The sequence below is a fragment of the Melospiza melodia genome, chromosome 2, assembly GCF_035770615.1.
Source record: "Melospiza melodia melodia isolate bMelMel2 chromosome 2, bMelMel2.pri, whole genome shotgun sequence".
Classification (NCBI taxonomy): Eukaryota; Metazoa; Chordata; class Aves; order Passeriformes; family Passerellidae; genus Melospiza; species Melospiza melodia.
The window spans coordinates 18487473-18504800 of NC_086195.1; the positions used below are offsets into that span (position 1 = coordinate 18487473).

At 39.3% G+C, this 17328-nt stretch overlaps 1 protein-coding gene across 7 annotated transcripts in view; it reads right to left on the reverse strand.

Annotated features, from left to right (window-relative positions):
* The window catches only part of GLRA2 (glycine receptor alpha 2), a 121093-nt gene that overhangs the window by 73872 nt on the left and 29893 nt on the right, over positions 1 to 17328 (reverse strand). For all 7 annotated transcript variants that reach the window (XM_063183169.1, XM_063183196.1, XM_063183204.1 and 4 more), the window contains exons 4-6: positions 15457 to 15680; positions 1886 to 1968; positions 840 to 977 (exon numbers count right to left, since the gene is read on the reverse strand). In XM_063183169.1, coding sequence (XP_063039239.1) covers positions 840 to 977; positions 1886 to 1968; positions 15457 to 15680 — 445 coding nt within the window. The remainder of the gene's footprint in view (positions 1 to 839; positions 978 to 1885; positions 1969 to 15456; positions 15681 to 17328) is intronic.

Below are 17328 nucleotides of genomic sequence, written 5' to 3' on the forward strand. Positions count from 1 at the left end.
TGTGATATTATTTTTGGCAGAGGCAGAACACCTCATATTGTATTATTTCATAGACTAAAACAAATGCATTTGATGCAACCAGATCAGCTCTTATGCTGAAATGATGAAAAAGCTATTTTAGATGAGAGGGATTATATTTAATCCCAGAAAGCACCCAGAAAACAGTTCTATAAATGCTGTCCCCATTAAATAAACTCCAAGCAGCTAAATCAAAATTTTAACAGTTTCCTCTTCTCTGTAAAACTAAAGCTAAAAACCACAGCATTATAGACTCCTAAACAGCAAATGAAAGAACAAAACTTAAGAGTATTAAACAAACACCTAATTTCCCAACATTCCATGTCTGTACACTATTCAGATCAGCAATGAAAATATTGTCTTTTCACATGCTACATCTCATAAATTAGACTACACATAAAGGCTGGTGAAAATTTAATATTTTTCCTCATTGGAAATATGATATGCTGGAGAAAGAAACTAAGTTCAGAAAAATCAGCACTTTAAAAGTGATTAAACAATATTTAATAAAAGAGTAAGTTTGTTAAAAAGTTTAATTTTAAGAATATCAAAACAATTAGATTTTTTATCAGTTTTTTAATATTTTAAATACTTCAATGATTTTAAGGACATTAGAATACTTAAAAGAAATTAAACTGAACTTTGAAATTAAATCTTTCAAAATAATAACAGAGAAAATTTCTTTCTATTCTGATTTAAAAAGAAGTGTGACTGAATCGAATTTTAATCTATTTTTTTTAATTTTACCCATATTTTTCCATTACAAAATGACAAGAGATACCTTTGCAACAACTGATAGAAAAAAATAGAATAATGCTCACCAGTGTTGTAATGCTTTGTGCAATAACCAAGTTCTTTATCTTCTTTTAAAATAAACTGTGGCAAAGTTAAACCCTCTGCAACTTGCACAGGTCCATCACTTAGCCACTCAAATATCAGATCATTCATGGTGTAGCCAACTGCAATAAAGGAATCAGTCTATTAGATGGCAACTGACCAGAAAAGAGCAAATGTTCTTATGTCTGAGAAGCATGCCTTTTATTGCAACATGTGTTGTCTCAGTTACATTTTCAAACTGTTCAATTAACAGCACAACTCCTCTTAGTTGTCGGTTGCTATAACTACACCATTACTCTATTAAAAGCAAGAAGTAAACACTATTATATTCTGAAGTCTAAGATTCTGTGGGCACAAAGGCAGGTGGCAGCCCACAGTTCATAGCCATACAGCTAAATCCTTTCTCCACTAAATAAATAAAATAAAAAAATTCAGGATGGGCTGGTACCTACTGAATACTGGGAAGGATCACTGGATTGCCAAAGCTGAGCCACTGCTGGGTTTGTGTGATTGTTACCTGGGCAGGTGGAGGCAGTGCTGAGGTGTGTGCTGCGCAACGTGGAGGGTGTGTGCTGTTCCCCAGCCCCTGCCTTGCCTGGGTGCAGCACACCAGCTTAGGAATCACTAATAGGAACTCTGCTTCCTGGGTATTTCATTTCCATTTCCCAAAAGTGAGCCTGACTCGGTCGGACATAGCAAATCCCTGGCTGTGTAATAATCGTTCTCACTTTCCTGAGGTTTAGTAATTTCTCTCACACAGGGTGCAGAATACAGGGAGAATTGCTGCATTTACCCCTGGAAGTGATGCACCTCTGATGGGTAAGGTGATGTGATCCAGGAGGGAGAAGGATAAGGGAGCAGGAACAGCACAGAAACAGGCAACCCTCACATTATGGTGGTAAACATAATTCCCTTACGAAACAGGAATACTGAGTCTCACCACACAAATGTGGTGATGTAAATACAATCTAATCACTGAATGCTAGGGTAAAAACTTGTTATTTGATAGATAAGGCAACTGAGCACTCACAGCTCTCGAGCTGCATTGTACATGTCTGTACATCCATAGGAAAATTCTTCAAGTCCATGGGACAGGACAAGGTTAAAGTGAGCCTAAAATTAGAAAGGAAAAAATACGTTAGACATGTACAGATTTCATCTAAAGCCCCATACTTAGAGTTCAAAGGATCAAGACCAAATCTTAACACCTCAGAGGCTGGGCTCATCTCCCCCTCGAGCTGTGGGGACAAAATGTGTGAGCAAAGCAGGCACTCACAGCACTCACAGCAAAGCACACACTCAGCCCTGGCTGAGCAGAGCAGAGACAGAGAAGACGACATCAGGTTAGTAAAATATGCTCTCCACTAAAGCACCAGTGAATGTTTTGTGTACAATACCGAACCAAATAATCCAAAAGCTGAAACGCCTGGTAATGGGACACATGGTTTTAAGTTTTATCTTGGAAAAGCAAAAAAAAACCAGAGGACACAACAACCATAGGGTTTTTTAACAGAGTGCTGTTGTTCTGTTGGAATGAGTCCCATTTCCAAGTCCTCATTCTTACTGCTCAGCCACTAAAAGAAGGAAAAAACCATTATTCAGTTAAAAAAAATCACATTGCATTAAAGGAGTACAGATAGAAGAAAGTAAGCCTAAAGGAACATAATCATACAAAATATATTTCTGTTTTAATTTTTCAGTTGTTGTTGTTCCACATAAAGCATAACTTTACTTAAATGGGAATACTTTTAATGCTTCTTTCTTTCTTCCTTTTTTTAGTTGATTTAACCTTTTAACATTTGATTGAAATCTATTTCAAGATCGTCCTTTTTTTGTGTGAGAAGGAGCCATTTTTTAGCTAATGAAGATATTGAGATGGTCTAATCACACACAACTAGCTTTGATAAACAGTATAAATATTATGATTCTGTTTTCAATATTTTTAAAGTACATTTTTATTTCTGATTACATTCAGCTCAAAAAACCCCCACTCTGAAACAAAGAATGCAAGGAAAAAAAAACCCCTCTATGCCCATTTATTATGAAGGGCAGTAAAAAGTCTGATTTGAAGAGACACTGAAACATTGACACATTCCAATGACAATAATTTTTTAGTTATATCAGTGAACTCACAGGTCACCTGTTTAGAAGTATAACCTTGAAATGAAATTGTCCCACAACCATATGTGATCTCTACAGAGAAATACTTGACTATATTCTCTCTCCAAAAATGATTTTGTGGTTCTTACCACATACAACTGATTCAAGGTCTTTCAGTCTATTTCTTCACCATGTGAAGTTTTGGAGTCCACCTAGCTGGGACTTCTAGCCATAAAATCACTGTGACCAAAAGATGATATTTAGGTGACCGAAATCAAAATTGTCTCACCCAGATCTAAGACCACATTCCACATCACTGCTGTTGCCTACGTGTGGGTTACCTACAAAAAGTTACACAATTTTCATCTTGACACAGTCTTGACACAGCAAACAAGATGACAGTATCAGAAAATTAGAGATCACATTTATGTGGCAGAGAGATGAAGAAAAGTCCCCAGTCTCAACATCTCCATAGGAAATAAATTCCCATTTAACCTTTGGGATCAAATAGCAGAAGTATTAAAAAAATAAAATTTTCATCTAGAGAAAAAAGTTTATCTAGTAGGTGTGTAAGTGTCATTGAAAATCTGTCCTTTCTTGATTTAAATATTTTAAGTCCTTGCAAATGTTAACTAGTCTCATTTTCACTAGGTAATTTCCTGCATTAAAGATTGAGCTAATTAAGTTGCTAATCCCCAGCATTAACAAAACAGTGCCTGGGTCTCTTTCCTGAAACATTGCTATGTCAAACTCCCTAATTTTCAGTCATCTTCTAAATATGGCTTAGATGTTTTAAGCTCTTTTCAAACATGCCTTTATGCAAATGCAGCCTTTGTAAATATGTTATTTATTTGCATCCATTGAAGTAGGCATGTGCTATTCACTCACCCCTTGGATTTTAATGACTGTCAGGTGTGGACTGCACACTGACTTGCTTTCCTTTCTTCTTCAGCCCTTTCTACTGCCCAGTAATTCAAGTAATTTGGGGGTTTGATTACATGCATGGTCAGGAAGGTCCCTCATTATTTTAATATCAAATTTATGAGAAAGCAAATAGACACAGATGCAGCTTTGCTTTCAAAATTCATAAGGAAAAAATAATCTATCTCCATTGATATAAGGCAGATATATCAATGTTTTTTTCCTGAAGGTGAGATGAGAAAATTATGTAGGCTCATTTTGTAGGTCCACACAAAGTCTAATGTCCTTCTTTCTCTTCCTAATCATTGTTGTCTTTCACAAACACTTAATTATTCTCTTCTTACCCTGAAAAATGAAAAATAATTTCTATTCACTGTGTTGATGAGAGTAGCTCAAGACATCATGTTTATATTAGTTATAGTTTTACCTCTACCTGTTGGTCACCTCAGCACAGTAGCCATTCAGAATTACCATCTTTGCCTCTGGTCCCTTTTAGCAGCAGTAATGCAAGTGTTGAAACCAGTGGTTAGAGCCTTGCATCATCCACAGATCCACTGGTTTTCAACAAGATTACTACACACTAAATGTTCAGCAGCTGGAATTTGAAATAGACCCACTGAAGTCTATGGTGGTGGGTCAATTTATACCAGTTGACTCCTTTTCATTAAAACTATGAGCCTGCAAATGTTTCCAAACCCTGGTGCCATGTCACTACTTATTAATTAATAAGGACATGGGGTCATAAATGAAAAGTGTTAGGTAGATATAGCTACCCACATTGCTGATAATAACAGTGTCATTGACAGAAAATATTTCAGCAAAATGAATGTCTCACACTTGGCAAATTTAAGAAGGGCCCCTGGAGGTTTGAAGCAAAGAGCAAATTTAATGGGGAATTACACTGATGAATACTTTAATCGTTAATAAAACAGAACAAACTGCTACAGAACAATTATTTTCTTTTCCAGGCATCCCGCCACCAAGGCATTTGAGATGCATAAACAACAGATTGGTGGTGGAGAGCCATAAAACACTGATGGGAAGTGCTTTATGAACCATCTGTAAAACTGAAGAGAGAAGAAGTTGACCAGGGACTTGATTTTGCCTTCCATTACCTGAGCACCCTCACCCCACGGCAGCCAGGCCCAGGTGGCACAGCTGGCTCACCGAAAGCTCTGGGGCTGAGCACATTTTATTTTCCAGCTGAGCAGAGAGGGCTCATGAGAGAGCAGGAGGGAGTCACGTCTCCAGTGCCTCAGCACACCAGGCAACGTGCCAGGGACAGCAAGCTGCCTCAGAGAAGAGGAAAAGCTGCTCTCTTCTGTCCCTCCCTGCTCCCTCACTCAACCCACAGATTCTTCAAGGAAGAATCAAACCCCGGAATAATGCAAATAAGAGTATGAACAGAACAGAATACAGAATCAGAGCCAGAAAACAAAGAATGAACAATTGGCTGCCACTGTGACAAAAATAATAAATAAATAAATAAATAAATAATGTCACTGAGCAGTACTGTAACACAAACAGGGCTATAATCCAAGTACTCCAGGGCAGCATTCTCTGTATTATGTTTTGGACCCCCTTCCTGACACCTTGAATGTCTTCAATGTGGAGCAGGCACTGCTGGGATTTCTTCACTCGGCCCTTCATTCAAACTCCCCTCTTTCATCCCCTGGTTTCAACACAAAGTGTTGAGATATCACTAAGACTTGGATTTTGGGCCTGCCCCTCTTCCCAGCCCCACTCAAAATCTTTAAATTTCTGGCGACCCCAGGAACCCACTTACAGCATCACTCAGAGGTCTGCATTCCCCAAATTCTGCAGGCAGGAAGGCAAGGTCCTCTAGGCTGTGGCCACTGTCACAGAAGTCAAAATAAGGCATTTCATGGGAAAATAAATAGTCTGACTGCTTAATCAGAAATCCTCATGCTGGTAGTCTTTCACACCTGAGCATGTTTTGCAGTCTCAGTGCTTTCCCCTTGTGAGAGCTGACATGGCCCCAGATGTGCCAGCAGCAGAACCGGGCATGGGCACCCCTGCTGCCCGGAATGCAGCCACTGCACCAAAATCCCCTCCGAGGGAAAGGCAATGGAGAGGGGCACACACCTGCAGCCAGGGGGCTCAGAGGCGTTTATGTGCAGGGCAACCAAGTCCTGGGCTCAGCACTGGGGCTGAGACACTGTGTTTCCTGCCTTTATCCTGCTCCTTCTCCAGCCCAGAGACATTTTCCCCATATCGTCCTATGCCTGCCCATCTACCCCACATCTCTCTCAGGGACACCAACATGACACAGAGCCCAGTCATTTTCCTTTCCTCCTGGTCTATCCTCACACCCTTCCCCCCTCCTTCTCCTGTTTACCAATTCCTGTCAAATGCCACTGTCACCTGCGTTCAGGGCATTGAGTTGTGACACCAGTCTGCCTTTGACAACTAACTCCCAAAGCAGCACCGTCAGTAGACGAGACCGTAAGGATCTTGAATTAAAAAATAAATAAATTTAAAAAAAATCAATAGAAATAAAACATTTGTAAATAGATCATTCTGAAGATGATTTCCAATCTCCTTCTTTCACTGGAGGGATTTGAATGCTGGGGCTCCCAGCCATCACACCACTTCTCTGGTAATCTTACAATGCAACAAAAACACCTCAGAGTACTTTAGAGACAGACTGCTTGTGAATGGTCTGCAACACAAATCTGAAGTAATGAACTGCTGACTAGCATTTTGTTGAACACTTAGGGAATTGTGTTTACACATTACATAATCCAGGATTTTTAAAAAATAAATTTAGGAGATTATATAATTTTAGCTGAGATTTGATGTATTGCCTTGTCTGCAGCAACCACTGAACTGTATTCTAGCCCACTCCTTTACAAGCAGCTATCACTCCTTAGCCTGATGTCTTGCAAGACACCCAAAACTTCCCTTGATCTCAGTGACATCTCATCCCAGAGGAGGACCCTGGTTCCACAAGAGAAGGGCCCTGGGGATCATAATATGTGGTACATCATGACAGAGGAGTATTCTTTTCATTAGTTATTCTGCAAGAAAGGTTGGTTGTGAGTGGGCTACAGAACAGCAGCCTCGTCACAGAGTTTTTTGTAATGATAAATAACTGGGATCAGTCCTGTGATGCATAGAAATACTGTTGGGAATTTATAAAGTCCTGTAGATAAGGGTATAAATCCCTTCTGTCTGCAAAAAAACCCCAAGATTATCTCCTCACTAGCATGAAAAGCAATAAATGCCTCATCATGAGTAGGCATCATGTTAAAAATAACATTTTGTTTCTATTCTTATCCCTTCATTCTTTCACACTACGCCCATCTGCACCTCAGCTGCTGGGACAAGAGATTTCACAATCTAGGATTTTATGCTGCAAATACCAGAACATAAATAGCACATGCATGATCACTGGTAGCATTGGCTATGTGCCATTTTTATCACAAAACTAATACCTGTGCAAACCCCTCAGTGCTGGATTTAGTGAGACAAGTGGGATTTCTTTTTTTTCCAGCATTGTTAAATATAAAGATGCTATTGCAAATTTTAAATTGCAAGGTTCTGGTATTTTTCTTAAAGCTCCAAGCTGACAATAAAGTTGAAGATATTTTAGTGGTACTTTTTTCTTTGAAAGATTAAACTCCTGATCCTTCTAGCTGCTGAAATAACATTAAAATATTACCTAAGCACAAGCAGATAAAGTTCCCTATTAAACTGGCAGGGGAGATGAAGTTGCACAGCAACCATGACAGCATTGAATGACATAGGAGCAAATGCCATTTAGGCTAGTGACACTGAAACAGGGAGGAGAATCTAAAATCTCTTTATATTCCTCCCAGCCCCCTCTCTTGGGTGCCTGAAAGAAGGGCACACACACTGATCACTTATCAGAAGGCAGAAAAAAAATTCCCAGTGGCATTCTTCTTTTAAATGTCTTTTCATTTTGTAGTCCATGTCATTATTTTTTCAGGGACCTGACTCATCAATTTGAATGCCAATTCTGGTAATTTTCACAGTCTACAGGCTTTGTCCTGTTAAATGGAACAGTTGAACTGACTGGTTTTTCCCTTATTTTTGAGGAGTCCTGGAATTCCTCTCTAATAATTGTCGTGTTCTGCAGCTTCATTTCTGTCAGGTGGGAATGGGCTGAAGTCGAGCTTAGAGGAGACATGGAATGCTCTCTGCTATGGCAAAATGTGAGTTACAGGCTGGAGTTTCAGTACTGCTGTTTCTGAGCATGTCCTCAGTCCCTCCAGTGCTTTGCCTTGCTTCATGTACTGCTTAACAACACAGGAGCTGGCACAGAGCAGGGTGCTGGAGCTCTCATTACAGGCATCCCACTTCTCATTGTAATGCAATCACTGTCCGCAGATACACAATGCCAGCACATGAGCTGCCAGCAAATGATTTTCCAATTATTGCTCAAATCTATGAAATTAAATTCAAGTGTGATTGTATGTAACAGGTAAATTCTGTAAGCACCTGCTTCCTTTACATGAGGAACAGTATTTCACCTTTTCTTTTTTTCTCTGTCAGTTTCTATCTTAGTTTTCCTGCAGTGTGTGTTTGGTATGGTGTTGCTTTCCTCCTGGCATGGTGACATCTCTGTTCTAATCCATATATTTCAATCCAACTGGCAAAAGACCTTTATCCATGGGACCATGTTCTAGGAAAACATGGGTTTTTGTACCTTTTAGGAAGGGTTCCTTCACCTGCAATATTTCACACCTAGCCTTCAGCTGGTTAAATGAAGTGATTGATCACCAGCAGTCAAGGGCAGGCATTGCCAATAGCCATAAGGAGGGTGGTACACAGAGATCTATTGGCTGTGCAACCATCCCGTTGGCACAGGTATCCAGAAGGAGCCACCTGCCAGTATTTTTGATCCTGCCAGCCAAGATCAACTTCACATGTTCAAATTGGTCTCCAGCAGCATTTCTCACTTTTTTACTCAGAACAAAGTCTCCCCTTTTAATTGAGACACAGGAATACAGGGCTGTAGAAGTGACATTCATTTCGTGCCATCAAGTCTGATCATCTGCTACCACCCAGAGTCACATCCTCTCAACCCTTTCAAAAATGATCAAAGTTCATTTGAATCTACTCTGTGTGTCCCTATTTCTGTTGGAATATTGTTGCAGGAATTCAAGGTGTATATGGCTGTAAACTTTGTAACTTCCTCTCTGAGCTTGCTTATGGCCAGTTCAGAGCCATTTGTTCTCCTGGCAGCATTGTCCTCTGGTCTAAGCAGCTCCCCTCTCGTGTTTGTATTTACCTCCTCTGCTCTCCTGCCTCATCTGGGGATGTGCCTTAGAGGAAGAAGTGAGGCAGTACACGCTCAGATATAATGCCCATATCCCTACTTTGTTTAAAATGCCTTATGAAATGAAAAGCAACTAATTTTGTGTCATTAAAATGTAAATTATTCTTTTCTTAAGCAATATAATCAATGGGGTTTTCACAATAGCCATGTTAGTTGCATAACAAAGTACCTACATTAGGTTTTATTATTTATTTAGTAGATTTTATTATTTGCTATGCAAAGCAAGTACTTTAGATACAACAGGAAAGTAAGGGTATTGGAAACCCGGGGCTAGATCCTTAGACTGAATTTGTAGATTGGGAGGGAATGAGAAAGGAGGGAATGGGTGATGAATTAAAGAGAGTATTTGGAAACAACCCTGAAGGATGAGAAGAATCTGAGTTCATTTATTTAAAAGGCCCCAAAAGGAAGGGCCTGGAGTGGAGCTAGAAGGAGAAGCAGGAGTAAGGGCAAAAAGGACAGGCAGGGTGAAAAACAGAGAGCTACTGATGATCCAAGGACAATGGGTTCAGCTGTAATGAGAATTGCTGCTTGTCCCACCAAAGGCTGCAGTTTTTTAGCTTCTGAAACCATTGTTATTATTGTCATGCTTATGGGAAGACAAATTTGTCCAATTCACTGGATTCACATAGCATACAGCCACAATTTGGGACGTATCTGTGTCCCATTGTGCAAAGTTTAATGATTGTAGCTCTATAAGGCCTCAGCCCACAGAACATATCAACTGTCAAACACCAAAATGTTTTAGATGTTCTCTGTTTCAGTTAGCATTTCCATTGACTATTCTTCAGTGTTTTGATTTGGTTTAAATGTCAAAAATTTACTTTGACATATGTATATGAAGAAATGTTATGCTTTTGTAAAGTCAGGGCAGTTAAAATGGGGCAGTGTACCATCTTGCCAGTGCAAGAATGAAATAATTCCCAGTGAAAATGTCCCTGTGATTATTGAAATTCACTTCCAAGGGAAAATCACCACCTTGTCAATACCAGTGTTATTCTGATAGGACCTGAGGTAATGGATATGTTTGTGTGAGGTGGCAGTTTAATAAGCAAACAGACACGTCAATCATGATAAACATCTCCATGATCCCACCTCTGCCAATCTGTCACATGGAAAGACAATGCTGCTAGTCAAGTCCAAATCCTCTTAAATCCCAACACTAGATTGTAAAATAAAATTGAAGTCATCAAATTAAAGCACAGAATGCACACAGGGCTGTAGAACGTAACATTTTCTACCACTGTGCTAGGCCACACTGTGTTGGGACATGGATGATCGGAACTGCAACATAGTTTAGCTGATAAAGTCTGTACCCCAAAATTATTTTAGAAAACCTACACCTGACTTTACTACAACATGACAATGTATTCTATAGTAGCCATGCAAAAAATCCCAGACTGCATCTTATTTAAAAGCAATATATTTCAGCAGGATAGTGAACTTTTTGCCATGAGCAGTCTCTTGCAGAGGGATCAGCAGTGCTACCTATGAATTTCCTTAACCTGTTTTCTTTACCAGAAGGCAAAGAACACAAGTACAGAGGAGACTACAAAACACAGAAGTTTCTCTCAGAAAAACTGGGCTATAAAAGTGTCATGGATTACTTCTGAGGGTTTACATGATGGACATGGCAGTCATAACTCCTGATCTTAACACCTAGGCCTGTATTGGGTCATGGGGGTGTGTAGGGGGATACAGTATGGGTAAATGAAGGTAGTATAGAATGTAATCTTACCCCTAAAGAGTTGCAGCTGGGTTAATTAGTAAAGATTAGGAGCAGGCCTGATGTTAACAGGCCACAGCTGTAGCCAATCAGAAGAGTGTTATAAAAGGGTGGATTGGTTGGCTGCTCCAAGGATGAGGAAGAGTCAGTGACTAGGGGAGCTGCCTGTGGGAAACATCAAGGTGGTACAAAGCTCTAGCAATATGGAACACTTGCAATGTAATGGCAATAGAACTTTTAAACTATATGACAACAAGGGTGCAGGAGGGAGTTGGCTCAGTGCTCTGTCCCTCAGTGCTTGGCCACACCAAGAAGAGCTGATTTTGGAAACTCCTGAGCAAGGCAGCTGGCATGGGAGGCAGCATTGCAAATATCTGTACTGCTTCACAGAGACTTCTCTTGGCTTGCATAAGCAGGTGAGGGCTTTGGGAGGTGCCAGCTCCCACTGGTGGGATGTTCCTACTGCCCTGTCAGCTACTGGTTGTGGGATGGAGGGCTGGTAACCATTCCCAGAGCAGGTACACAAACAGAGCAATCCAACAGCTCGAGCGTTCTCTGTTTGCAGTACCCCCCAGCACAGAAGTGCTTTCAAACAGGCACTCAGCCCTCAGCCACAGCAACATTTGCAATTAAAACTAGGTCGATAGTTGAAACCGCAAGGAACTAATGGTCTACGTAACTAACAGTTCTGGCACTGGGAAGAAAAAAAAAGACAGAAAAAGAGGTATTTTGAAAGACTTGAGGGAAATTTTCCTAGGTAATTAATTGCTCTTTGAACAGGAATAGCAAAAATAGGGAAGGAAATGTAATTTGTGAATTTGCACAGATCTCCTCCCTAGGATTTCAAGTGTTTCTCTTGTTAAAAGAATCATGCAACACATTCTAAAATCTCCTCCTTTTAAAAAGTATGTAGTAATCTGCTTTGAGACTATGTCTGGCTAAATATACTGGCAATATGCAGAGGAAAGCTCAACTGAGAGTGTTTTCTAGAGCAGCAAGTTAAAAAAATATAAATTTACAATGTTTTTATCTTCCTGAGCACTATATTCTAGATTCAATGCTGTGGATCAATATTACAGTTGAATTATATCTCCTTCTGGATCAATCTCATATGGCTGAGATGCACTGAAAATATTAAAAAGAGAAGGAGGCAATTATTGCAGAAAAAAAAGCCACAAACTTTAAATAAAACCACTTTCCATCATTTTGCTAAAATAAGCTTTTAGGCAGATGCTAATATTCTGAGCTGGCTGGCAGCCTGAAATGGGTTTGTGGGAATCAGGTAGCACAAATGGGTGGCTCAGAGAGAACATAAAGCCTTCTGTGAGTGTATTTAGCATTTTCCTGGTGGCCCAAGTGTCCTCAGGGAGCAGAGAAGACACAATCCTTGTCCCTGGAACATAAAGTCCATGCAGTGGGGTGTGCAATGCAAAATGCAGGTGTCACACAGAATGTGAATGCCTGGAACAGGACTCTTGGTACCATCACACCGTGCTGCAACACTTTCCAAGGGAAGAACCCTCTCCAAAATCCAATCCATGCAGAAATCAGTCAAGGATTGGAAGAAGATGAGTCACAAGTGTCTAGGGGGTGGAACTGTGTAGGTTATGATTTGAACTCTTACTGCTTTTTCAGCACACGATATAAAAACAAACTAATTTATTCAACACTGCTATTACAAACATTTCTTGTTGACTGCTCTCTACAGAGTGCTTTAAAATAAAAGATAGCTATTTAACAGTTTTTCAATTGTTGTATATGAGTGGAACTGAGATTGATCTTGACTAAAGTGAAGTTCTTTGCTGAATATAACTTTGCTGTAATTGCACACTTCTCAAAATGCATGTGCCTCTGAGAGCTGTTGCTACATCTCCAGAGGCAATAGCATCTATTTGCAGTATTAAGCAGTTCTGGGTTCTCTCCCCTAGGCTCTCATTTTCCCTGCAGCACCCAAAGGTGCAGAGCAGTTACCCAGCTGTAAAGCCTGAGGCAGTACGCAGAATGCTATCTGAGATCAAAAAAGGTGTCAAGGTAATCATCTGAGCATGCAGCAAACATATAAAAATGGGGTTGGCTTCCTAAAGTTATGATTCAGAGGCGGGTACATCAAGCATCAACAAATTTTTATTTTCTGTAACAACTGCCAGGAAATTAAATATAGTTGTAGGAATCTGCAAGTATGAGCATCATGACTATTATAAGGCAAACTCTGTGGAAATCTACATTCTGCCTCTTCTGTGCTGTGTTAGGTTTGTTTCTTTGACCAGCTATACAAGAGGAGAATGCAGAGCCTCATGCTTACCACAGGGTGAGACAATTCCTGTAGCCAAGCACTGCACAGGAGGTGATATATGGCCCAGACCCTCCCTCACCTTTTCATGATTTTTCTGAGCACCCATACCCTACACCAAATGTCTCATTTTAGTAAAGTATGGACCATGAACTGTTGTCTTGGGTGACTTTCCAAGTTCTGTTCAGAAAGGCCAGGTTTGGCCTCTGAGAGCATTTAACAGCACAAGGCAGCTCAGCCTCCTGCCTGGTGCATTTCATGGTTTTGGTGCAGTACAGAGGGAAGGGAGATACCACTGCCACATAACACACACACCTTGCTTCTTGCCCATTGATTACCGGGAGCACATCTAAACACACTTTATGCAAAGAACAGTTTGTATTTATGCAAGATTAATTTGATCTTGATTTCATTAAATTTGAAAATATGACAAAACAGCCTACCTGCTACATCCCAGAGGCATTTGTGAAGTGCATTAAACATTCAAAGCGCACTAAATGCTAAATGTTAAATATCACAATGACAGGCAAAGTGCTGTTGGTGCAGTAGTGAACATACCCAATGTACTGAAACCAAACACTAAAATATTCTTGTTTGTTTCTGCATAGCACAACTACAAGCAGCTGACATGGAATACAAGTCTCTAGCCCAGTATTTAGAGAGTAAAGACAAGTATTTCTAACTGCTCCTGATTTCAAGTTTGCATACTCCAGAAAGTGTTAAAAAATTCTTTGCCACGTTGGATATGCTGGGTTACTCTGTTACTGTTGTGTGATACAAGTGAGAAGTGATGAGCTTTGCTCGGTGCTCCCTTGGAATTCTGCTTACCCTGCTTCAAATTAATTTGCATTTAGGTGTAGAAATTTTACAAATGTGATATGGCAGCTCAAAATATCACTTTTGCTGCATGAGCAAATGTCAGGAAAACTATCCATCTGCATGCAGAGCAGCACCCAACTGCACTGTTTCCTCCAATAAGATGGTGTCTGATGTCATTCAAACAAACAGATGCATTCATTTCCTTCTCAGGGTGAAACAGGAAAGATTTGTAAGTGACAGCATATTTATCACTCTGCTAGTGCTGGTACCATCCTTGTATCCTATTATTTTTCACAAACCCTTCAGGTAGAGCAATTTTAAACCCTGCTCAGTAACCCTGCTTCATCTGTCCAAATATTACTGGGCTCTTACCAAGGAATTTCCACAAGAATTATGTAAGTGGATGAAGTTCCATGCTAATATTTATTTATTTAGCATCCTAAAGAGCACAGCTATCCCAAGCCTGGATCAATAGTAATTCTGTAATGAAAACACAGTCAAAACCACAATAGAAATAACTGCCTTCTAAACTAATCTGCTTTACAGATGAGCAAATTCACTAGACAATCTGTTAAACAAATACTGTCATGTTTACTTTCTATAATGCAAGAAAGGAAAAAATCAAGAAGCATCCCCAGGAAGAAAAAAACTCCAGGAATTGCTTCCTTTTAAACAATCCTAAGAGCAATAATAGAGTATTTTGCATCTTTGGCTACCTCTATTAAGCAATTAATGTCTCACAGTAAGCTGAATGTCAAATGAATACTGCAGGTTGTTTGCTGCTATTTATGCCTGTGGAATGCAATTTTGTTTTTCTGCTTATGTCCTGTTTCATCAGGTCATATCAAATCACATTTTGTCAGTGTTTATTAATTCAGCCAAAGCGAGTCACATGACACACACTTCAGTGCCCCTAGTACCAAAAACAAATGCTTTCCATAGTTCCAGGTGGGATTTTTTATGTGACTAGATACATCCAATTAAGCAGTGACTTGCATGTCAAATTTATTGCATTTCAAGCATGTTTTTGTTCAAGTGTTGAGTAGTCATTTAAATTAATACTCCCCTTTACTTTTAAATTGCAACCCACAGACTACTGAAGAGATGATTTCCTCTTTGCAAGAGGAGTGAGTTGAGCTAATGCTAATGGGAATTACTGAGGCATGCCATTAAAGTTCTCGACAGCCTCAAGTTTTCAACAAGACCAAGAAGTACCGCTGTGCCACTTAGAGACTGTTTTGCAAAAAGTAAAATGTTAGCAAAGAAACATAGGCAAATTTTCCTTCCACCCTGGTATTAGTAAATCTCATTTTAGCTGTACACATGGAACAACAAAAAATTAAACATCTACATTGCATCCAGAAAACAGAGAGGGAAAGAAAGGGATGAAGAGAAAAAAAATAAAATTAACTGGTTTACCTGATACTGTACAACACCTTTCCAGTTTTAGAAATCCTCAGCAACTTGTTGTCTGTTGTGACATCATGGAAATTTGCTCCCTTCTCATTGGCAAAGAATAAATCTGGCTTCCAAATAGAATCCAACATAGAGGGATCCAAATCCAGGGAATCATCGGGATATTCGCTGTAAGCCAGGCGTGAGTCATTCCACTGCTGCCTCAAAAAAATGTTCACTCTGTAGTCCTACAGAAATGCCATGTAAACAGGTTACTAAGCCACCAAGACTGGAAGCCCACTTTAGCTTGCTCTATGTTAGATACACTGCAGTACCAGCATTACAGCAAACATCTGTGTTATCCTTTGAACATCAGAGTTGTCATTTGAAAATAAAGTTGTCAAAGTGCTGCATTGAACCAGACAAACGCAACTGAGACATTTTCCAAATCAAAATTCCTTCAGTGATGAGAAAAATATTAACTGCAATCTCCTCAATTAAATGTAATCCTATTTCAAATGTTGTGGATTACCTAAGAGATATTTGTAAATTCAAAAAACATTGCGCCTATACACATACAATATATACAATATATAAAATGACATCCAAGAGGCTACAAAATTACCAAAGAAATGTATTCTAATATGTAAGTCATTTATGTCTAATGTACTCATGAATAGTTTTTAATTCCTGTGAAGTCAAAATTGTATAGAAGAAATTAAATCACAACTTCTTATTTACTACTAGTTTCCTTTTCCTATTTATTGCATGGTTCTGTGTATGTTCCTTCATTTACACCTCCCTGTCTGCACCCCATTAAAATTGGCCTGATTGTATTCTTTTGCTTGGTGGTCTGCTAATCACAACGGGGAAAGGCAGCAATTACTTAGAGGTTCATTTAGAACCAACATTAACATTGTGTCAAGAACCGGTTATTAATGGGGAGTGCAAAAAGAGATTTCAGTTCCTAAACTCTGTGAAGGGAGTAGAAAGAAACAAATATTTACTCTCCTAATCCCAGGTTTCCAAAGTCAGCAAATAAGATTTTCATCTCTCTGAAATTGTAATTTTTAATTTTTGAACACTCTCTTAGAAATACCGTCTACTCTTCCTCTAAAAGAAAAATATTTAATAATATTTGTATTGATTATATTATCTGAAGGAATGCTTTATCAAATAATTGTGCTGATACTACAAAGCATTAACATTGAGGATTTTCAGCTGCACATTAAAATGGCAACACTGTGCTTTTGACTTGGAAAATGTATGAGCTGGCTGGGCTTCAGTCTGGTACCTAAACTGCATAGAAAAAGAGTTATCACCCTTGAAACGTAGATAAATATTCTCCCTGTGATCAGAGCTGTAGAAAGCAGCTTGCCCAATATTCAGACTCTGAATGAGCCCCTCCATTCAGTTTTCACCCCCTTTGCTCCAGGGGGTGGTAGCAAGGTGTGCTGCTGCCCTGACAGAACATTTCTGACATCCAAACTGATGCCGATTTTGAACCCAATGGGAAGATGCGTTACAATCTCAGTAGGTGAATAACTTTTCTTTTTTTTGTTTTCATTTTCATTTTGATCTTGGGTAGATGTGATTCCAAACAGGAATGTTGACTAATCAAAGCAGGACAGACCTGAGAGAGGTCTCAAGAATAGCATTTTTTAAAGATACTTACAAAAGCCTGTATCTGTTTTTGACAAGTCATTGTACTTTTTATGATGTTCTTGTCTCAGACATTTAAATATCAAATAGCTACTTGCAGTTCTGAGCTTATAAAATGTCATCACATCTTGTGAGGAAACACCATCCATAATCATACTATCCCTTATTTCTCGGTCTTAGAAACTGAGAGTTTCTTATGTTTATAATGTGTCTTTAAGCTTATATTTATCTTTA